Source organism: Musa acuminata, chromosome BXJ1-8 (assembly GCF_036884655.1).
Source record: "Musa acuminata AAA Group cultivar baxijiao chromosome BXJ1-8, Cavendish_Baxijiao_AAA, whole genome shotgun sequence".
NCBI classification, from domain to species: Eukaryota; Viridiplantae; Streptophyta; class Magnoliopsida; order Zingiberales; family Musaceae; genus Musa; species Musa acuminata.
In genome coordinates this window covers 29639166-29663492 of record NC_088334.1, presented here as the reverse complement: position 1 = coordinate 29663492, position 24327 = coordinate 29639166, and the positions used below count along the sequence as shown (strand labels likewise).

The following is a 24327-nucleotide window of genomic DNA, read 5'->3' as shown; positions in this document are numbered from 1 at the left end:
TTATATATATTCTTGGCCCATTAATTTGGTGGTGATCACAATCATAATGTTGATTTGGCATATCGAATCTTATCTCATATCATGTTCTCATGGTATATCATAGTAGATCACGAGTTCATTATGTTTTGGATACGAGATAATTCTTATTAGTTTATTGATTTTTTTTTTTGGAAAAGTGTGAATCCAACTCATCATGTTCAAAATGCGAATCCTGCCTCGGTCGGTGTAGCTGAGAGCACCCATGGCATCGTTGACCGTCCTAACGGAAAACGATCTCGTTGGAACTGCCACGACCTCCCATATTTAGACAGGTGGAGTGATCGCTGTGCGCGTGCACCGTAGCCCATCTATTAGTTTTTTGTCACTCACACACTTGTTACTCTCTTGTCTACCCACTCGTCCTATAGTGGCATTAAAGTCTCACTGCATGGGGCCCACCGCATAGCCAACGCTTTGCCAAACTGCAACGTAGGTAAGTCACTGAGTTTCGTTAAACAGGTAGGAAACTGATACGTACACATCTACGGAGGGAGAACCGTGCGCCCGCGATGCCAATTCCCGAACTTACCCCGGGAAAGTTAGCACAAGAAACTAATCCCGCGTGTACCCATCGGTGATATCATGAGACCCACTGTGAGGGCTACGGTACGCCTAATTGTAAGGAAGGTTCGCCACAGGGTAGAAGACGGAGCGTGGGGAGAGGGTTTTTCCAATCCGTGATACCATCAACATCCTAGGGGTAATTCGGTCAAACAAAGCACAACCATCGTAACTAAATGCACCTCTTGCGAATCGGCCTTCGTCAATGGCCGTCTCTTTCAATATTTCAGCCGTCTCTTCCAATATTTACTCTCTCTCGAGCGTTTGTCTTCTCTCAATTAATCTCTTCTCTTAACGGAAGCAAATCTCTAGATCGATTCCTTGAAGACCTCATCGCAAACCCGCACCAGAAGGGCTCTCGGATTCGTTCCCTGCTTTGTAGATTCGTGAATTAGAGCGGATCCCTTCTTGCTTTTGCCAGGGGTTCTTTTTGTTCGGGTCTAGAGTCTTGTCGATCGGCGGTCTAGGGTTTTGAGGGGCGAGTTGGGGTTCGGTGAATTTTCTGTTCGGGGGTGAAGCATGGCGGGCGGCAGGCGGGGTGGATTGACCCCTCCGTTAGGTGAGGCTTCCGTTCTTGCTTTCCCCTCTTTTGGGTGTTCGATGAATGTATCTGTCCGCCCGTTTATTGGTGTCGGTGTTTAGGTAGTTAATTATCTTAGTCCTTTATGTCTAATTCGTGAGACACGGTCGCTTTATATGCTTTGATGATATTCTGTTCTATACATCATGGGATTAGGTTGGTGTGAATAATATGATAATGAATTTACATGTAGGCTCATGAGACAGTTTTGAAAAAGAAGAATCATTTGCTTTCTTTTTTGTATTTTCTCTTTCTTGGTATTGGGCCTCTTAGAGCTCACAAGAACCATCATGGAATTATATGGTGGTTACTACTTTTTTGTGTTTAACTTTTGAGACTGATCAGATAGGCAGTATACAATTAGATCTTGCCAAAATGAGTAGATGAATGATCAGTGAAACATTTGATCATGCTTGAATGAAAACAGCAACATGAGTGATCAGTGATCATTTGCAAACAGAGTAATTGAGTGATTAAGAAAGTAATCATTTCACTTCTAAATACAATATCTACTGATGTTTTAACAACTTAAATGGTTTTCCGCTGTACCTAATTGTTCATGAATGAAAATATATTTTTTTAATTTTTCTTATAATTCTACATTTTGACCTCAACATTCTTATCACAACTACACAAATTTTTTGTATATATTAATTCTCAACTGCCTAAAAATAACTATTTTATAGAAATTTTCTTCCAATCTAAAAGATCTTGGTGATCACACAAAACTTCTAATGCCCCTTTTCATTTTAACCATCATATAAATAAAATAATTCTGAATCTCTATCAATCTCTTCATTTTGTTAAATAATCAATCAAAGACATTTAAAACTTTTACTTAATAAAACTTCTTATTCATTCAATTGAACTATATTCTCAATTCTACTCTTAGGATTACTAAAATTATATCTTATATTCAGTCTTGTTACTACTTATATTAAAAACCTTTAGTTTCTAGGTATGTCTTTATAATTCGGATGAAAATTTAGTATCATTTAAACTTCCATCAATCAAAACATTACTATCAGTAAATGCACCATGGAGGTCTAATATATAAAGTTCGTCCATTATCAATGTGAATAGATAAGGTTTTAATATGGATTTTTGATGTAGCACTATACTAAGAAACTCATTAGGTTCTAACACTGTTGACTACAATATTATAAATATCTTTTATAACATCAATTAGTTAGTGGATATACTTTTTCTTCTAAAGCCCACCATAGGTCTTCAATTTAATAAAAGCCATATGCAAATCTTTCTTTTTATCTTGATAATTTTCCATTATTTTAATAAATAATATCTTAACTATTGACTTCTTGGCATAAAACTAAATTGTTTTATGGAGATATTTGTTTCAGATGTTATTCGACTTTCAATCACTCTTTCCCAAATTTTTATAGTGTGACTCATAATCTTACTTCCTCTATAGTTACAAAATGTTTATAGTCTCAAAATTTTATTTAAAAAACTAGTTAACCAAACTAGTTTACATTGGATGACTGCCCTTTGAGTTATCCTGGTTTCTGAATCTGTTGTTGCTTTTATTTTTGAGATTTATCATTATATCATGAACATATTTGTTCCTGTGGCCAGTAGTTATTGGTAATGAATAGCCACTTATATTTGCTATACAAAACAGTAATTGGATCTATGGTTTTCACATATTTGGAGGTATGGAATGGCTAAAATGACCATTTTAGAAACCTTTCAAGATCAAAATATTATAATACAATATATCTTTCTTGGTATCTTATCCATATCTCATCTGTACTTATCGGAAGGTATTCTATGCTTGGTCCTAATTTTTTTCTTTACAGTGTAATTAGTCATTCTTGGTACCACTTGTATGACATCTGTCTTAAAGGTTTATACAGCTCTGCTTTTTTGAGTTGGCATCAAATTCGAGTTGTGCTCTTAAATATTTCTAGCTCAATAAATTGGCATGCCATGCAATTCATGTAGTGAGGTATATTGGCAACCAATCTGGTTGCTTATTTGTATGCAATATACCTTACACATGCTGAAATATAGTCCAGTGGTATACAACAATCATCATATAATATTGACATATCATATTGATCGAAGAGAGGATCAGTACATGGCTGGAACCTGATATTCAATTTCTGCTTTACATTCTGGTGACCACAAAAATTGTAGTTGTTTTAATTTTTCTTTTTTCTTTTTTATTATTCTGATTAAATGATTTCATTATGAATACACAGATATTGAGCAGATACTTGTGGAAGCACAACATCGATGGTTACGCCCTGCTGAAATTTGTGAAGTACTTCAAAACTATAGGAAATTCCGTATTGCTCCAGAGCCACCAAGAAGACCTCAGAGTATGATATGCTGCAACTTTTATCACTGTCTCAATTATTTCTAATTGGTTAATTCTATTTATGAATCTTTATGCCTAGTGGTAGCTTTGAATAGTACCCTAACTAAATTTTTTAGTTTATCTAAATCATTATGTCTTGAACTTGTTCAATATACTCACAAACACAAACATGTTCTGATTATTATGTAAAAATGAATAACATGTATGTGTGTGCGCGTGTGTTTGTGTATAACTAGATAGATTTGAAAAATAAGGAACTGACTATGCCCAAGTAATGTACAAAAATTATTATTAAAGCATTCTTCTATATTAAGCATTCATTTGTTAAATAAACTTGCTTCCAAAGTACTCGTATCATTTTTATGTCTATTCATGAATCATGATATAACTCATCGATGGTTTCTGGGGCAAGTCTGATATGTTGAAGATGGATGTTATTGTTTTAATTAACTCAAATGTTAAGCTTTGACTGCTCTGTTTTACTACAGTTTCTCTGTTGAATAATTTTGTGATGCTTTTGCTTCAGGCGGATCTATTTTTCTATTTGATCGCAAGGTGTTACGGTACTTCAGGAAGGATGGCCATAACTGGAGAAAGAAAAAAGATGGGAAGACTGTGAAAGAAGCTCACGAGAGGCTAAAGGTATTTGAAACATGGAATTGGACTTTTTCCATACTGTTTTGATAGAGTGGTTGATACAATTTTTTTTTATGATTTAACTAAAAATGTGCAAAGGTCGAATGTTTAGAATTATATTTTCTGTAACATATTGTTCCATAGACAAGCAGGCTCTTTATATACTTAAATGGATGTATATGCGTGAATTCTACTATTTAGGTGGAATGAATCCCATTCAAAAATTTTCAAGGGTGATGTGGCCTTTCACAAGTTTTTCAAAACTTTATCTTTTTTTTAAAATTTATTTATTGTCCAATAGTGGACAAGTATATCTGGTTTTATGAACCTTGGACTAAGAGGATCTTTGCTCCTTTGCAAGTTTCTCTGAAACTTACTTTATTTTAGTTAAGTTTTAATTTTAAGTGCAAATTACTACTCTTACAAGTTGCCAAGTCAATCAATTTTTGTTTAACTTCTTAAATTCTGTTACTTAAAAAGTAAGTCAATATTTAAAAGTCCAACCAAATTGAAGTTTTATGATTCCAGGTTGGAAGTGTTGATATGCTTCATTGCTATTATGCCCATGGTGAAGAGAATGAAAATTTTCAAAGACGGAGTTATTGGATGCTGGAAGGGTGAGTTTAAAATTTTTTTTGAAAATTTATTGGTCAGAATTTGGATTTTGTGGGCCTTTAGCAATGTGATTTCTTGACCTTTGGTTGAGTTTTGTCATACCCATGTTCTCTTGACTGAAAGTATTTTTGTAATTAAGTTTTAGTTTTTATATATATACATAGGTTATATTCTTGTTTTAAGGCAAGTGATGTGTTGGATCCATGATGAATTTGCCTTTAGTTTCTCCTTAGAAATATATTTCTGAATTATTTAAATATGACACTGCTTACAATTGAAATTCTAATTGCAGAACTCTGCTTAAGTTGGTCGTTACTGTTTGTTCATTTTATTTAGCCAATTCGTTTGCACATATATTTTTATTCATCTCAAGATTGAATTTGAAAAATATGATGATATGTGTTTTCCATATAAGTAACAACTTAAAAAAGGTTTAGGAGTAGTGTGGTATGAAAGACGGCTAAAGTAATTATTAGAAATTGAAAGCTTATTGGTAAACATGTCCATTCTGGATTTTATTTGTTGTAATATATAATGTTCTCATGAAATATAAAAATAGGATTAGGGAAAGGAAATTAAGCTAGCAATTGATGCCCTATTGAAGCAGTTGATTTTGAAGTTAAAAAAAAAGCAGAAATTAGTGACAAATTTAGACCAAAGAAAAATAATTTGTAAAACTGGAAATATGTTTGGTGATGATGATGTATTCATAGTGATGATTTGTGAAAGACAGAGAACAAGGCAGGAAGAGAAGACAACATTAGCAAATCGGATTTTTCACCCGTTTTCTCTCTTTTAATGTGTATAAGTTATTTTATAGCCTTTTTTAACCTTGGTTTGAAATTTCACCTGAAGCTGAAGTATTGGTTTGTCTCGGCCAGTTTCAGTTGAAACTGATTAATTTTGGTTATTTTTGCTAGTTTTGTGTGCTTCCATAGACTTGTATCTTCAGAACTTATTATCGTTGAGGTTTTTCTTCTAAATGTTAATTTTACAACTTCTATAACATGCGAGAGGCATGTTTTATTTTTTTTAGCACCTGATCTGAACCAAACTAGTGATATATTATCATGTTTATGAAAGTGAAACACTTCTTAACTTATCTATATTTTTACTAATACACTGGTTCCGTACCAAGTTATAATGTTTTGGCTATTTGGATTCCTTAGGAATACCATGAATAATTTACATAACAAAATTGTGACTTCATGTTTATAGCGTTTGTATGAAACACAACTTTGTGCTTGCATTATTTTAAATATCTAAATCTATATCTGTACTTTATACTTCTATGTCTATATATTTATATTTTCCAATTTTGAACCAATAAATGCCACATATAGTCTTCTTTAGAACTAAGAGCTTGTCCTCAAACAACATATAACTTAACTAATTTTAACTGTATTATTAGTTTCTTTGTCTACTTCCTTGAAATTTTTTGGTTGGATATGCTGAAGCTCATTCAGAATGTCAAATTACTGCAAGTGCTGAAAACAAAAATTTCAGGACTGGGACAAATCCCAACTGTTAATATCTAGTTATTCAAGGAATGCTGTATTGCATATTAGACTTGTACTGACCAGTATGTACCAGTACAACACATGATACACCGATAGGTACTAGTGTTATGAAGATGAAGAAGGAGAAGAGGAAGGTGTTGTGGAGGCAGAGGAGGAAGAGAGGAAGGCACAGTGGAGGAAGAGGAGGAAAAAGAAAGAGGAAGAGGTAGGAAGAAGAGGAGGCAGTGAAGGAAGAAAAAGGAGAGGAAGTGGTGGCGGAGGAGATGAAGTGTATCAGAGACGTAGGCGGCGACGAAAGGCAGCGGCAGTTGCATCGGATGGCAGCAGTGAATGGGAGCAGCGTTGGTTACATGCTCCCCTTGAGAAGAGGGCTTGTGTACTGTTTTAAATTTCTTTTTTTAATTTTCTATTGGGTTGGACCGGACCACCCAAACGGAAAACCAATTTTAAGGTCTGGGACAAAACCAAAACTGATAATATTATCTTTTATTATATCTTGTACCATGCTTTGAACAATTGAAATTGCCATATATAGGTTGTCTTGCTAATTATGATTCAAGGCAACGTATGGCATGTTGGTACAATACTGTGAACTGAGAAACTTTAGTGATAAGTGTGATATGTGACCATTACAAATCTTCTCCATGGACATGGGCATGTAGCAAAGTTTTCTCAAGAATTAGGATCGAGAATGTGTAAAGTTTCCATGAAACTATTGAATGTCTTTTTCTATCTATGATGAATTAGCCATCATATTTTGCATACTTTGTAATGAAATTGACTTTTCTCTTGTTTCTTGGGTGCTGATATTGTAGTAAAAAAAACAAACTGTCTAGTTCCCTCAAGGGTTAGTGGAGAGAAAATCAGATTCCTGGCATTTAGGCATAATTATTATTTTATTAGTACAACAACATCAACAAGTTGTAATGTTCCATGTATTTGAGGTTTAGCTTATTGCTGCATATAGTCATTTCTTATCCATTAGTTTTTTCATGATAGTTTAATTGTCTTATGGGTTAAGAGAAGATTACAAAAGAAAGAAGCAACAACATAAGCATTGAAACTTTATATTTGTTAAATGATGAAGTTAGTTTCATTTGAAAAGTACACAATTAGCGCCATTGTAAAAAAAGAAGCATTACTTCTTAACTTTGATTATCTATCATTGTTTTTTATGTTGTATGCAATATATGTGTACATAATTGCAAGTTAATTGGTTCACATGATCATATATATTTTGAATATTATTGTGCCTTTAGATCATTGACTATAATCATTTATCTATCTACTGTTGCAGGGGTCTCATGAACATTGTTCTTGTACATTATCGTGAAGTCAAGGTTGCAATTCAGTTTGCTCTTTGAGTAATCGTATTTGATCTCATTTATCTTTAGCATTCTATAATGGAGTTAGCTTAATTTATCTTGTTTGTTCCCTGCGGCAGTTAGTATATATGATGCTACTTCTGTGGTTCTTACCCTATCATGAATGTCACAAATGTTGAGTGTTATTTTCCTATTGTTTATCTCATGTTATTATATAAAAATGACTTGTATCGAATTGATTGTATGACTTTGCTTCATTTTCATTTCCATAATATATATTTGACAGTCTTTGTTCCTCCCTGTAATTTTGTTTAAAGACCAATACTTTTTTATCATTTTGATGTGGAGCAACAGATGGAATGTTATGAGCATGCCCCAAGAATTTAGGAACACCATGCAAGACATTCTCATTAAATGATGCATTTCTTGAACAATTTTCTGTGAATAAACAATTGGATTGTGGATACGTGGAACATTAGCTTTCTATCAAACAATAAACAGAACCAGTATGTTTTTGGTCCAAACGATCCTAACAGGCCTGTTCAGATGGACTAGATTGGGTAAATTCCACCAACTTTGACTATGATTGCCCAGGACTAGCCAGAATTACCTTTGTAACTGACCATAACTGTGTATATGTTTTTGAGTCTATTGGAATTCGTATCTGCTATTAGACTTGGATATGAAGAGATCCGTGAATGTGAACCAATGTTGACATCCTGAAGGTGAGTTTTCACACCCAAACACCCAAGAGGGCCATCAATTCAAATTGACCAATTCCTGAAACTTCTGGTTTACTATCTTGTTTCTTCAAAGAAAAATGATTTATCTATTGAGATTAACAAAAGCAGAAGCAACTAGAGTATTGAGGTAGGTAGCAGGATCAAAATCCTCTCCCCATGACTTGCACGAGTTGGAGCAGCCCACAGAAGCAACAGAATGGGCCCATTCTCCTCCCTATTCAGGTGTCTAAAGCTAATCATGTTGACCTCTCTGACCAAGTGCAAAATCTCTATAAATATCGCTCAGATACCTGGGTATCTTCATGTTTTGCAAGGCTTAGCCCTTCAACGATGGCCAGACCATCAGCTTGCAGAGGTCTTGAACAGCTCACAGCAACAATTTTACTAGCGGGATCTTTTAGTGTGTAGCCTGTTCATGGAGCCCCATTGGAAGGGTGAAATGGGCCATCATAGAACAAAGTGACAAACAGAATCCTCAATGTTCTCAGATGCATTAGTCCTGCTTTTAGATTTGACACTGTTGAATCCCCACAATGGTAACATTGTCATAGGAATTGACCATCATTTGCTTAACTGCAATTTGCTTCAGGACAAACCAAGTCTCAGCCGTGCTAGAGATGTTGAAGAAGTTGTGCAAGTTATCCAAATGGATAGTCCTGTCACTTCTTTTTCTGCAACAACTCAGAGTCAGCCACCTTCACAGCTCATGGGTGCTGATAGCCCCAGTAGTGCACACATTTCAGAATATGAAGATGCTGAATCAGGTGCAGTTCTCATTATATAATCTATTATGCATCATATTACACATTACTATTCACTAATTCGTTTTCAGATCATGCAACTTGTGTTTCAGCATATATAAAGAGAAATTTGATGCAGCATATATTCATCAAACAAGTTCCAGATACCACTCTTTCATTGAGATGTGGCAGCATGATGATTGAATAATGATGGGTGTTAGCCTCTTGAGCCCCTGTGATAAAGTTCCATAATAGTCATGTGAGAAATGCATTGTGCATCAATCTATTTGGCCTTGGAACTGAAATGTTTTCATGGTTTACTGATTTAAATATTTGGTGCCCAATGTCTTCCAGGTATTCTTGGAATACAAGGTACAGAAGATAATTTGGGTGCTCAAGATAATACAACTATTGTTGTAGATGAATTAGGCATTGGATTTAGTGGTCAAAATACAGTTTGATCTAACATCTTGGGATCAGGTTCTGGAACATTGTACAGCGGGCTTCCGGACACCATCTTTCCAGTCTTCAGTTGTCTTTGCACAGGCTGCCACTACGGACAATCCTAGACTTGAATCCTTCGTTCTTGAGGATATGATGATGACCTCAGTGCAGGGGCAAACATAACTAGTTTCCAAGAACCAATTGCTTGGCAGGTACTATCAATGTTCATTTGTGCTACCTCCTTATACTCCATTTCTAGTTATTTGGTCTCAGAATAATTGAGGATGTGCTTCCCAACTTTATGTCATTTAATTTTAAGAAATTAGGTGATTAACCTGTATGGTAACTACAATGTGTTATTGGCACTCCTATGTGTCATAATTTAAATGTATGTTGTTTTGACTTGATTAATTAACATGCTGAACTAAATGTGATTTGTCCATTGCCATTCCTTGTGAAAGAAATCAGCAGTTATTCCATGGAAGCTAATCTTTCCTACTGCTTGCATAATGATAGATCTGACATGGAAATCTTGCAAATTTCTTGATATATATGGAAATTTCATCATCAAGCAATTCTCTTTGCATAGGATTTGAAAAGTTGAATTTTAGTTGGGTAAGCTTTAGCCAAGAAATGATTTATCTCACTCAGAAATGTTCCTCTTTGCAGATTTCTATGGTTTCCTCAATATCATGGGTTAGCCTCCGCGGTTAATGCTTACAAATTTTTTCAGGATGGTAGCCTGAAACAATATGGATCTGAGGGCACGGACAAACCGAAGGAAACATGGGTCAACCTGTGGATGCTTGGATTGCACATACACTCCTGGTTCAGATTCATCAACGGCAGGAGGTTGCTTTCGCTGCTGCAGCATCACCTTGGCATATCAGAAAGTGATTATTTGTATTTGTAAACATAGGGAGGGTTTTAGTCGCAGGAAGCCAATAAGGCTTCCCTGTAGACCAAGCCAAGCCAATAATTGGCTTGTGAAATTGGTAGGCCGAACCAACCCTTTTGTGCATTGAATCATGATTGATGGTAAAATGCTACTGTGAGCTGGTTCAAGTCTGGGGCTCTAACTTGTGAACTGATCGAATTGGTGTCAAGGCTTCTTTTTTTTTGCCTTTTTGTCAAACGATGTGCTTGTTTGCCAAAGCATGCCCCTGCAATCATTCTTTTAATGCACCATTATATATATACTTACAAACTCCAGCTATGTCACACTTCTCTTATTTGTCCATTTGAGAGAAAATGATTTTATTTTATTTTATAAAATAACAAAACTTGTCTTCTATTGTTGCGTTGATGTCGTTGACTATGAATCAGCGGCATGACTTGATTTCATCCCGAAGGCACAAGGTTGTCCTGATAACTCTCGTGCCAATTAGGTGAGGTGGGAGTTGGGAAGGTCCAGTTGAAACGATCTCGAGGTGTTGGTTGAGAGTCCAAGGTTGCTTTCGAGTCAGATTGAGGTGGGACTTGGCCTGCTTGGGATTTTGGGGGTGTGTTGAAGTATGCCTTGACTTCATCAGGGACCTTGCACAAGAGGTCAATGTCAGGGGATTTCTTAACTTGACCCCTTTGATGGTAAAGTTAATTCTCTATAGAGTAATGAAAGCCAAGGGGTTTAGAGTGTGGGGGTCCGGTCCTTGTTCAGGCATCAAGGATTAGTTTTTATACTTGGGAAGTCGATGGAGGGGGATCACGATTGACGGGAACTGATCGATACGTCATTCTATGGTGCATTCATATGGATGATCGACCCATATGACCCCCTATGACACGTTGTAAGCAAAGAATAACAAAAGAGGCGTTGCCTACTAGTCAAGGTTGAGTCGGAAGGTTGTTGCCCTTAGGAGCCGACCAAAGGGGAGCACAAGTCGACTTAATTGTAAGAGGGCCACTGCCCGTGGTGGTTGGCTCGTACCACCTGCTAGCCATAGGTGCCCTATAAGCCAATTACGTGAGTGGTAACACGTATGATAGATATGTCATCTTTTTTGCTTATTATATATTTAATATATTTTTTACTTTATATTACATATTGCATATATTGTGATATCCATGGATCTATGTAATGAGAATCAGATCATGATGAGATCACAATAATGAGATCGATTCACTTTTATACACTGACTCTAAATAATCTTGGTCATAGGTTACTTGATAGGGACATTGAGATAACCAAATAAGTTGGTATACTGTATACCTATCCATATGATGGAAGTGGCTGGTCTCATAGTTGCTCATGTGGGGACACTAGTGTTAGGACCAAATCGACACTAAGAGGAGGGGTGAATTAGTATTTTCATAAAAACATCGGTTTAGAAAAACCTTGTTCGATAAACCCTGTATCAAAAAAAGATGCTTAACTTGAAAACGTTCGTAGAATCTAATGAGCAATAAAATCAGTAAACAATAAATGTAAATATCAAAAGAAAAAAGCACACCAGATTTATAGTGGTTTGGTCATCATGACCTACGTCCACTCCTGATTCCTCCTCCGTTGAGGTCACCGACATCCACTAACAGTTGTTCTTCAATGGGTGAAGACCAACTACCCTCTTACAACTCTTTTCTCCTTTTAACAAAGAGAGAACTTTTACACCCCTTTTTTTGCAAAGTTTCCCTCACACTCTCTTTTAGAATATTATCTCTAAACTTTAGGAGGAGGGACTCTACACTTTACAAGGGTTCATAACTTTAAAATCACAGAATTTTATTCTACTTTCTTTCTTTCTTAAGCAGGAAAGATTGGGATATATTTATAGACCCTAAATGACTTAAAAAATTAGAGCTAAAATTTAAATCCATGAGATTCGGGGTACTAGTGGTACCACCGCCTGTGCTGGGCGGTACCATCGTCCAGTCTGACGGTACCACCACTAGACATAGTCTCGGAGACTATGTCTTGGAGACTAAGCCGTTTACGATTCCACCACTTGGATCGGTGGTGCCACCGCTTGACCCAACTTTTAGGTCATTAAATGGGCCTTTCTCTTGGCCCAAAATAGTCCCATCTTAGGCCCAATGAGCCCCTAATTGAGTTAACCTAATTACATTCAAACCAACTCAATTAGAACTCTAAACTAATTTAATCTAGATAAATTATTACAAAGCATGGATCATTGGTTCTTCTAGTGCTTCGTTTGATCTTTCGGCACATCGTCCTCTCTTTCGACGTATTGTCCAATCGGCATGTTGACTTCCTGCAATATCTGATCTCCTTAGTGCAAAGTTCAATTCTTTCAGCCTGATGCCCAAATTCATGGCACAAAGTCTTTTTGCCAGCATATCGACCATTCTTCTGATATGTTCAACTCTAGTACAACATCCGATTCCTCATACTTCAATCAATTTGTCTCTCCTTGATCGAAGCTAATCCTGTATCATTCAAAATGTAGATTAGATCACAAACTCATTAATTGATTTCATCATCAAAATTCAAGATTCAACAATCTTCCCCTTTTTTGATGATGATAACCAATTGATGATGTAGTTTAAACTAAACTTCCCCTATCAATATGCCATATTGATGAAACTTTAAATTCAAAAAATTATGTAATGCTTTAAAACATAAAAGTACATCATACCACACATGATTCAACTCATCATCATAACTTTTTTAAAATATCAAAGTACACCATACATGATCATCATCATAAGTTCTCCTCCTTTGTCATTAACAAAAATGAGAAGTACAATTAGCAAGTTTTCAAGATATAATTTTAAATCATTATATTATAAACATAATTTTAAGTCTTTGAAACATCATTGCATATATCATCATTTTAGAATATGTAAGCTAGCAAGTTTTAGAGATATGCAAGTTTAGCAATATTTGTTTTTCTTGAGATGGGCAAGATAGTATTTTTGCTTCTCTTGAGATTGTAAGCTAGCAATTCTTAATTCTTTTTTGAGATAAATTTATAAGTTTTGCTTCTTGATATGGTAAGATAGCGATGTTTTTGAGAATATGAAGTTAAGCAAAATTTTTGGTTCTCTAGCAACTTTTTGTTTCTCTTTACAATGTGCAAGCTAGAAATCTTTGCTTCTTTTTTTGAGATGAACAAGCTAGCAAGTTTTTCTCCCCCTTTGTCATTGTAAAAAAGAAGGGAATAATATAATGTTGTAATTCTTTTCCTTTTATATCAATTTTCAAATCACGATAAATATAAATTTATATCAATATTTCAATCATTAAAAATGAAAGATCAAGTCATGCATGCCAAAAGACCATGTATCATTTTTGACAATTCTCTTCTATTGTAAATAGAAGGAATGATAGGAAATGATCTAGATTCAAAAAGAAAACTTAATTCATAAAAATCGAGAAATCAAGATCATGATCCGAAAAATATATACGAAAAGTTTATGCATTTGGGAGATTTAACGTGCCTAAGTTTAACATTCAAGCTAGCAATTATGGTTCTCTTGTGATACTAGCAATTTTTTTTCCTCCCCTTTATCAATGCAAACAAGAAAGAAGAAGAGGGGAGGTACAAAAATTTACTTCAATGATCATCACATGAAAGATGTCAAAGATCATGAAAGATCAATAAAAAAGATCATCGGTCTTTTGTATTATCAAGAAAAACTTCAAAATATAAGAAATCAATTTGATGATCAATACAAAGGAGTCATAATGAATTTCAAGTTGAGAAATTAATATTATAATTTATATAAATCTTCTCTTAAATAAAAACATCATAAAGAATTTCAAGAATATCGAGAAATCAAGAGAAAGACCATGATTAAAAGAAATCTCCTTTTTAGTGAATAGTGTTAGGATCAAGAGCACTAAGAGGGGGGGGGGGGGGAGGGGGGTGAATTAGTGTAGCAGAAAAGTTTCGACGATTTAAAACAACGTTCGTACAATAAAAATACTTTCGTTGAAAAACCGTTTCGGAAAGTTCTTCAACTTAAGATTAAGCGAAGTACAATTGAAGAAAAGCAATGGAGATAGTTTGCAGTTAAGATAGAGAGCATAATGTAAATGCAAACTGAGATTTAGAGTGGTTCGGTCAATCTTGACCTACATCCACTTTTGGCTTCCTCCTCCGATGAGGTCACCGACGTCCACTAAGGGCCTTCCTTCAATAGGCGAAGGTCAACCATCCTTTTATAGTATTACTCCTTTTGACGGGCTTAGGAGACAACCCCTACAGATTTTCACTTCTCTCTTGAATGATCAAAACTTAGATGAAAAGAGGGAGAAGAACTTTTGGCTTTTTACACCACTTTTGAGCTCTTAAATTCTCAGAAAAAGATCAAGATTTCGGTGCCCTTTCATGCAAGAAAGGGTGGGGTTTATATAAGCCCAAACTGGTTTGAATTTGGAGCTAAAAAATGCCATAACTGGGCGGTACTACCGCCTGGCATTGCCCGGAGATCGAGCTCAAGCGGTACCACCACCTAACAAGGGCGGTACCACCACCTGACTTCACTCGAGGACCGAGCTCAAGCGGTACCACTGCCTGATAGGGGCGGTACCATCGCCCAGCATTCCTAGGAGACTGAGCTCCTAGGCGGTGCCACCGTCAGCCAGGAATTCTGGGTCCGAATGGACTGATCCATTCGGCCCAATTTAGGTCTATCAAGGGCGCAATTGTCCCCGGATTAAGTTAATGGGATCACCTCCCATTCCTAACTTAACCTACATGCTAATTACGATATTTAAGACATTAATACTGCAACTTGCTCTGGTACGTCAATTGCTTATTTCGACGAGCTTCCGGTGAACTTTCAGCGAACATCCGACGAACCCTTGGCGATGCTCCGATAGACTTCCGGCAAACTCCTAGACTTACGACGATCCACTTGGCGAGTTCCGACGAGCTTCTTTGGCAAGCTTTTGGACTTCTCGGATTTGTTCCCGCAGAATCTCCGACGACCGTTCGAACTTCCGTTGAACTCTCGAACAACCAATGTGATCATGGTCTTGACTCTGGCGCAACTCCTGTTGCATGTCTTGCTATCATAGTTAATCTTGTACATGTAAAACAAACTTCAATTTAGGCAATTAATACTAAGCATTAATCAAGTTGTTCGGCATGTCATTGGTCCCTTGACGCTTCGTCCGATTCTTTGACGCATCATCCTCTCTTGCGGCCTATTGCGCAATCGGCCAGTTGACTCCGCAACTTCGATATCATTGGCGCAATATCCGCTCTTCTTAGCTCGATGCCCGAATCCACGGCCAGAAGCCTTCTGTCGATACGTCGATTGATCCACCGGCCCGATGTCCAATCTTCTGACATGTTCTCCTTCGGCACAACTTGATTTTTCCTGCTTTAATTGTCTCATCCTGATCGAAGCATCCTGCATTACTCAAAACACAGATTAAAACATCAACATAATTATCAATTGGTTTCATCATCAAAATATGAGATTTAACAATCTCCCCCTTTTTGATAATGACAACTAATTGATGACGGAGTTAAACTTAACTCCCGGAGTTAAACTTAACTCCCGGAGTTTAACCAAACTCCCCTTATCAATATGCCTTACTGATAGAAACTCCTGGATTCAAAAATTCAAGCAACATGTTATGATCAAATCATGACATACAATCAACATACTTCTCCCCCTTTGTCATCAACAAAAAGGAGAAGTACAATTCACATGTGTTTAAACATAAATTCAAATTGTTGCATGAAAAACATGAAGTTTTATCATCATGCAATTTGTAAGCTAGAAAATTTGGCAAGTGTTACATCATGCTTAAAACATTCAAGCTATCAAGTTGTAGATATGCAAGGTAGCAAGATAGCATATTCTACTTCATAGAAGCTAGCAAATTTAAAGATGTGCAAGTTGGCATATTTGCTTTTCGCTTTTCTTTGCGATAGGCAAGATAGCATTTCTTTATAATGTTCAAGATAGCAAGTTTTACATCATGCTAGATAGCAAATTAGAGATGATCAAGAAAGCAACTCTTGCTTTTTGAAATATGCAAGTTGCAAGCTAGCAAATTTTTGCTTCCTTTGCAATATTTGAGCTAGCAATTTTGCTTTCGTTGCCGGTGCAAGTTAGCATGTTTTGCATTTTGAGATAGGCAAGATAGCACTTTTGGTATGCAAATTTATGGTATGCAAGCTATCAAATTTTATACATAAAGAAAGTTAGAAAACATTGCTTTGCCTCTTTTTGAAATGTGTAACTTAGCAAACATTGCTTCTCTTGAGATTTGCAAGATAGCACTTCTTGCTTCCTTTTTGAGATTAGTAAGCTAGCAAGTTTGCCCTTTTTTTGAATTATGCAAGCTAGCATATTCACTTTCTAGCATGCTCCCTCTTTGTCATTGTTAGAAAGAAAGGAAGACCCTTTACGTCAATTTCTAAATTATGACAAAGGTAAGGTAACAAAGATAAAAAAATCAAGATGTGAGTGTCAAAACAATTTTTCATCATGAATATTTTATCATTGAATGCATTATTATCATAAGTGTTTCATGCATTCATATCATCACATGAAGAATATTAAAGAGAAAATAATTGGGTGATGAGATAAATATTTCATGAATACAAGGAATTGCGTAAAAATCATATCATGAAAGATTAGAACATGTGAATACCAAAAGACATGATTTATTTTTGAAAAACCTCTTCATAACTAATCAAAAGAAAATATTAGGAGATCGATTAAAGAAAAATCTTGATTCATAATAAAATTTCATATATTGAATATCGAGAAATCAAGATGATGATTTATAAAAAATATCACAAGTTATATTCAAGAGAAAAATTATCATTCATTTTCAATTCATTCAATTTGTCAAATCAACATTTCTTGGGTATCCATGATATCAAAACATGGTTTCAAATCTTCAACATATAACATGCATAAATTCAAAAATCGAAGAAGAAGGGAAGAATTCAAAAGTACAAAGATTTCAACCATCTCATAAACAAATGAAGGATCAAGTTATGAATCCAAAATTCTATGAATCATTTCGATAAATCTCCTTTTAAATAATCAAAATGATCATCAAAGAAAATCTCATGTTATTCCAAGAAATCAAGATCATGATTTTGATAAAACTCACTTCAAATTCAAATCATCAAAATCATTTTTATGGTTCACAAAATTCATAACATAAGTAGATTCATGATTTCATTGATAATATATTCTCCCCCCCCCCCTCCCTTTTTTGAAGTGTTTCATTTTAAGTGATTGATTTCATGTTAGCATGTTTTTTTCATTTATGTCAAATAAAAACATGCATCAACGTTTAGGATCGAAAAATAAATTTCGTCATAAAACCATCAAGACCAATAAATCACAAAAATCATCATGTATAACTTTAAAATCTCATGCATAAAATTGTTAATCATGGTATTAAAATATTTAATATTTTCATAACATCATTATGCATTACTTCAAATCAAACATGATTTTATTTAATCAAAATTGAGAAATAACAATGGAAATTAACATGATACACATTATTACTTCTTAACCACATATAGCATGATTTCATAAGGCATTTTTAATCAAAATCATTTTATTTATCATAAACATATAATTTTCATGATTATTTTTAAAATTACTAGAATGATAAGCATGATTCCTAATTTTTACATTTTTATTATTAAATTATTAAACTTATACTTTTCAAGAAAATTAATTCTAAACTAAATAAAAAAGGAAAATGCATCATGAAAAATATCATGTAATTTTGAAATAAATTAAAGGCATTTTGATTACCTCATCGTCGAATACCGTTAAGGCATAGTTTGCTATCTCACCTTTCTTGATTTTCTTCTCGTCTTCGGATGAGCTTGATTCATCCCAATTTTTGTTCTTCTTCTTGCGTTCAAAGCAAGTAGTTACGTTTTTTTTGTTTTTAAATTTTTATTTCATAATTTTCATTGAAAGTTCAAGTTCACCATCACTTGAGCTTATGCTCGAGTGGTCTTCAAATGTTCTATGTTCCAAATCCTTCATGTTCTTTGGAAGGTGGTTCTTAAGTTCTTCACGTGCATTGCACGTTAATTCATAGGTAATCAAAGATCCTATTAGTTCTTCGAGAGGGAAATTGTTCAAATCTTTTGATTCTTGAATAGCAATTACTTTTGAATCCCAAGTTTTATTAAGAGAACGCAAAATCTTGTTAAAAGTTTAAAATCCAAAAATCATTTACTAAGAGCTTTTAAACCATTGATGACATCCGTAAAACGGGTGTACATGTCAATAATGGTTTTGCTCAGCTTCATTCGAAAAAGCTCGAAATCATGCATTAAAAAATTAACTTTAGAATCCTTAACACTACTTCTGCCTTCATGTGTGATTTCAAGAGTGTGCCATATGTCGAAAGCCGATTCATAAGTAGAAACCCTATTAAACTCGATTTTGTCTAAGGCACAAAATAGAGCGTTCATAGCTCTAGCATTTAAAGAAAATATCTTCTTCTCCAAATCATTCCAATCTTTTATTATAAGAGAAGATCTTTTAAAATCGGATTCGATAATGTGCCATAAATTCAAATCCAACAAAAGCAAGAAAACTCTCGTTCGAGTTTTCCAATAAGTGTAGTCCGTCCCATTGAAAAAGGGAGGACGAATGAGAGAGTGACCCTCTTAGTTATCGAATAGAGCCATTTCTCTTGGGTGTTAATCCAAGTGAAAAATAACGAGGCTATGATACCAATTGTTAGGATCAAGAGCACTAAGAGGAGAGGGTGGGGGGGTGGTGAATTAGTGCAGTGGAAAACTTTTGACGATTTAAAATGACGTTCATACGATAAAAACACTTTCGATGAAAAACCATTTTGAAAAGTTCTTCAACTTAAGATTAAGTGAAGTATAGTTGAAGAAAAGCAATGGAGGCAATTTGCAGTTAAGATAGAGTGCAGAATATAAATGCAAATCGAGATTTAGAGTGGTTCGGTCAATCTTGACCTACATCCACTTTTAGCTTCCTCCTCCGATGAGGTCACCGACATCCACTAGAGGCCTTCCTTCAATAGGCGAAGGCCAACCACCCTTTTATAGCTTTACTCCTTTTGACGGGCTTAGGAGACAACCCTTACAAATTTTCACTTCTCTCTTGAATGATCAAAACTTAGATGAAAAAAGGGAGAAGAACTTTTGACCTTTTACACCACTTTTGAGCTCTCAAATTCTCAGAATAAGATCAAGATTTCAATGCCCTTTCATGTAGGAAAGGGTGAGGTTTATATAGGCCCCAACTGGTTTGAATTTGGAGCTCAAAAATATCATCTCCTGGATTTCCAGGGTCCTAGCGGTACTACTGCCATAGTTGGGCGGTACTACCGCCTGGCATTGCTCGGAGACCGAGCTCAAGTGGTACCACTGGCTGACAGGGGCGGTACCACTACCTGACTTCGCTCGGAGATCGAGCTCAGGCGGTACCACTACCTGACAGGGGCGGTACCACCGCCCAGCATTCCTAGGAGACTGAGCTCCTAGGCGGTGCCATCGTCGGCCCAGGAATTCTAGGTCCAAATGGGCTAATTCATTCGGCATTCGGCCCAATTTGGGTCTATCAAGGGCCCAATTGCCCCCAGATTAAGTTAATGCGATCACCTCCCATTCTTAACTTAATCTACATGCTAACTATGATATTTAAGACATTAATACTGTAACTTGCTCTAGTGCATCAATCGCTTCTTCTAGTGAGCTTCCGGTGAACATCCGACGAACCCTCGGCGATGCTCCGGTAGACTTCCGACAAACTCCTGGACTTGCAACGATCCACTTGGTGAGTTCCGATGAGCTTCTTTGGCAAGCTCTTGGACTTCTTGGATTTGTTCCCTCAGAACCTCCGATGACCGTCCGGACTTCCGTCGAACTCTCGAACACCTAACGTGATCATGGTCTTGACTTCAGCGTAACTCCTACTGCATGTCTTGCTATCATAGTTAATCCTGCATATGTAAAACAAACTTCAATCTAGACAATTAATACTAAGCATTAATCAAGTTGTCTGACATGTCATTGGTCCCTCGACGCTTCGTTTGATTCTTCGGCGCATCATCCTCTCTTGCAGTCTATTGCCTAATCGGCCAGTTGACTCCGCAACTCCGATATCCTTAGCACAATATCCGCTCTTCTTAGCCTAATGCTTGAATCCATGGCCCGAAGCATTCTGTCGATATGTCGACCGATCCACTGGCCCGACTATCACGAACGGTCGTCACCCGCAATAACTCCATTCAATGAACCGTTCGTCGCTCTCATCTACATGTACAGATATTGGCAGCCTATTTTGCCTTGTTTTTGAGTCATTTTACTTGTAAAAATGTAAGTTCAAACAAGTTGCTGCGCTACAAAGCGATCGCTCACCGAACCGAGCAAAATAGTCCCAAAACTGCCCAAAACAGCTCCGTTTTCGTGTGCTACGGGCTGTTTTCTGTAGCCCACCTCTGCTCACCAAAACATCAGCCATCTCAGCCCCTTTGAACCCCTTGAGTGGCACAGGGCTGGATGGGGCTTCAGTATAGTGTCGGGTGTTGAACAACCTTTCGCAAGTTCGCACGTTACCTTGACTGGAACTTGTTATCGCACCCGACACTCGGTGAGCAGCTGTTTGTGGATTTGTAGCTATTCGTTCAACCCTCTAAAGTCCTTGTTTTCCCCTCTCTCTCTTTTATCTTATACACGTAAGGTGCTTGCTGAATTGCTTGTAAAGCTTCCCCTTTTTGCGAGACGTTGGGACTTGTCCGTCGCTCGTTCTTTTGAACTAATCAACTTTCACTTTTACAGGTCTTTCGGGACCTACGAGAGGTTGCAAGTGGGCTGATCTTTGCAGAGCAATATCGCAAGGGTGAAGCACGACTTAGGCAACGCAAGCTAAGTTCACGTCTTTGCTGCAAGGGTGCCTCGCAACTTAGGCAACGCAAGCTAAGTTCACATCTTAGCCGCAAGGGTGCATCATGCCTTAGGCAATTCCAGTTAAGGCCGTGACATTGTGGTATCAGAGCGGGCAAGCACTTCGAGCGAGCAGCGAAGGAACTTTGCAACTTCGCCATGGCAAAGCATCATGGCGAATCAAGCAAGATGGGGCAAGCCAGACCCTTGCCCCAAGCAGCCGCAGGTGGGCTGCATGTGCACACTCACTCTCAAGCTATTGGAGCGAGAAGTTGGCTACTCTCTGCGAGCGGAGGAGGTGCAATCTGGAGCGCCAACTGGGAAAAAGAGTCACAAAGAGAGACTCACAATGGTGGAAACCCGCTTGGATGTTCTTGAAACGAGCATGGAGGAACTCTACCATGGCCAACAAAGGCTTGTTGGGGTAGAGAGCTCACAAGAAGGAAGCGGAGTCCAGGATCGACAAGGTCGAGGCCCTAGTCGACCGACTGTCTGATGACACCAAAGACTCTGTACAACACTTATAGGATGTTGTGGTGGAACTCACTTCAAAGGTGGCCATGCTCACAAGAGCACTAAATATGGGAGGAAGCAACACCCGTGTTGCACCACTACAAAATTTGAGGGCACCTGAGCCTCATGGATATGGAGGGGCCAAAGATGCCAAAGAGCTCGAGAACTTTCTATTCGATATGGAATAATACTTTCGAGCTACGAGGCCCGATTATGAAGATACCAAAGTTTCTATAGCAACAATGTATCTGAACGGAGATGAGAAACTTTGGTGGCGAACCCATTGGGAGGAGATCCAACAAGGTCGGTGTCGGGTTGACACATGGGAGGACTTGAAGCGGGAGTTGAGAACTCAGTTCCTACCGGAGAACATAGAGTTCGTCGCAAGAAGGAAGTTGAGACAACTCCGCTAGAGTACCACCATTCGAGACTATGTGAAATAATTTTCTGCACTAATGCTGGACATACAGGATATGTTCGAGAAGGACAAGTTGTTCAGCTTCCTCGATAGTTTGAAGCCATGGGCTCAACAGGAACTAAATTTGAAGGAATGTCACCAATGTGGTCGGGGCAATTACTGCTGCAGAAAGGCTCACCGACTTTGTTTCCTCCGAAGACCTAGGGAGAAGGAAGCAATCTTAAGACAATCACCCTCCAAAACATTCTCGAGGGAAGGAGCTCAAGGGCGAACAAAAGAAGAAGAGTTCCCACAAAGGGCCAAACCCAAAAGGCAAGGCCTCAAAACCTGAAGGATGCTTCTTGTGCGGAGGACCACACATGGTGAGGGAGTGCCCACAAAAATAGGCACTCAATGCTTTGACAGCTTCCATCCACCCCCCCCGATCGGACAAGGGCAAAGCTGTTGCTCTTAGTTCGAGCAGTTCTGAATCCAGCAGCGATGACTAGGAGTCGCAAGGACCCCGGATGGGAGCAATACATTTGTTGAATGCCATGCAGGGTCAAGTGGGGGAGAACATGAAGACAAAGCTACAAAACGCAAGAATTAGTGAGCTGATGTATGTGGACATCAAGCTAAATGGCCAAACGACCCGTGTAATGGTGGACACGGGTGCTACCCACAACTTCATAGCCGATCGAGAAGCACAGCGACTTGGGTTGATCTTGGAGAAGAGCCCAAGCCGAATGAAGGTGGTGAACTCGGAGGCCAAACGAATCTTCGGGTTGGCGAAGGGAGTTCCCATCAAAATCGGGACATGGAGCGGGAACACTAACATGATGGCAGTGCCACTGGATGACTTCCAAGTGATTCTTGGAATGGAGTTTATGCACGCGGCGAAGTTGGTGCCAATGTCATTCTTGAACTCCCTGTGTATGATGGGAGGTGACGACCCTTGCGTGGTTCCTGTCTCTCGGAGAGGAACCAAGGAGCCCCAACACATATCGGCATTACAATTGAAGAAAGGGGTGCGAAAAGGTGAATTAACATTCGTGGCTACTATGAAGCTAGAGCCACTTGACGAGAAGGCCATTCAAGAACCTGCTGTGGTGGCGAACATCATAAAAGAGTTCAATGACGTTATGCCACCCGAGTTGCCGAAGACTCTTCTATCACGTAGAGGCGTGGATCACAGCATCGAGCTGGAGCTAGGAGTGAAACCTCCAGCAAGACCACCCTATCGCATGTCCCCGCTAGATTTGGCAGAACTCAGAAAGCAGTTAGGTGAACCGCTAAGCGGTGGTCTTATCCGTAGCTCTAAAGCACCTTTCGGAGCTCCAGTTCTCTTCCAGAAGAAACAAGATGGGAGCCTCCGACTATACGTCGATTACCGAGCCCTTAACAAAGTGACAGTGAAGAACAAGTATCCCATCCCACTCATCACGGACTTGTTCGACCAGTTGGGCAAAGCTAAGTATTTCTAGAAACTCAACCTTTGGTCGGGGTATTGGCAGGTGCGCATTGCTGAAGGCGACGAAGCAAAGACTACCTGTGTGACCAGGTATGGAGCATTTGAGTTCTTGGTGATGCCTTTCAGCTTAACCAATGCTCCGGCCACGTTCTGCACTCTCATGAACCAACTATTCAAGGAGTATTTGGACACGTTCGTGGTCGTCTACTTAGACGATATCGTCATATATAGCCAAACGCTCGAGGAGCATATTCAGCACCTTCGGACAATTTTCAAAGTTCTCAAGGAGAACACTTTGTTCATAAAAAGGGAGAAATGCTACTTCGCCCAAACAGAGATCTTATTCTTGGGGCATCGAATCGGGGATGGTTCCATTCGTATGGACAAATCAAAAGTGCAAGCGATTGCGGAATGGCGAACTCCAAAGAAGGTGCCAGAGTTAAGATCCTTCCTTGGTTTCGTCAACTACTATCGACGCTTCATAGCGGGGTACTCGAAGCATGCAACTCCACTAATGGAGTTACTAAAGAAGGAGCAGCCTTGGAAGTGGTCTGACAAATGTGAA

At 37.8% G+C, this 24327-nt stretch overlaps 1 protein-coding gene across 3 annotated transcripts; it reads left to right on the top strand.

Annotated features, from left to right (window-relative positions):
• The first annotated feature begins 816 nt into the window (after positions 1-816).
• Positions 817-10667, top strand: LOC135587705 (calmodulin-binding transcription activator 2-like). 3 transcript variants are annotated; one of them, XM_065079398.1, is made up of 9 exons: positions 817-1159; positions 3406-3525; positions 4051-4166; positions 4689-4777; positions 7593-7635; positions 8953-9127; positions 9217-9362; positions 9458-9759; positions 10217-10667. In XM_065079398.1, exons 1-7 carry the CDS (start codon positions 1120-1122, stop codon positions 9309-9311), a joined length of 678 nt encoding a protein of 225 aa, XP_064935470.1. In that variant the 5' UTR covers positions 817-1119; the 3' UTR covers positions 9312-9362; positions 9458-9759; positions 10217-10667. The 3 variants fall into 3 exon arrangements, with proteins under 3 accessions (XP_064935470.1, XP_064935469.1, XP_064935468.1); XM_065079397.1 differs by having other exon boundaries at positions 9196-9362; positions 10281-10667; XM_065079396.1 differs by having other exon boundaries at positions 9196-9362.
• Positions 10668-24327: the final 13660 nt, after the last annotated feature.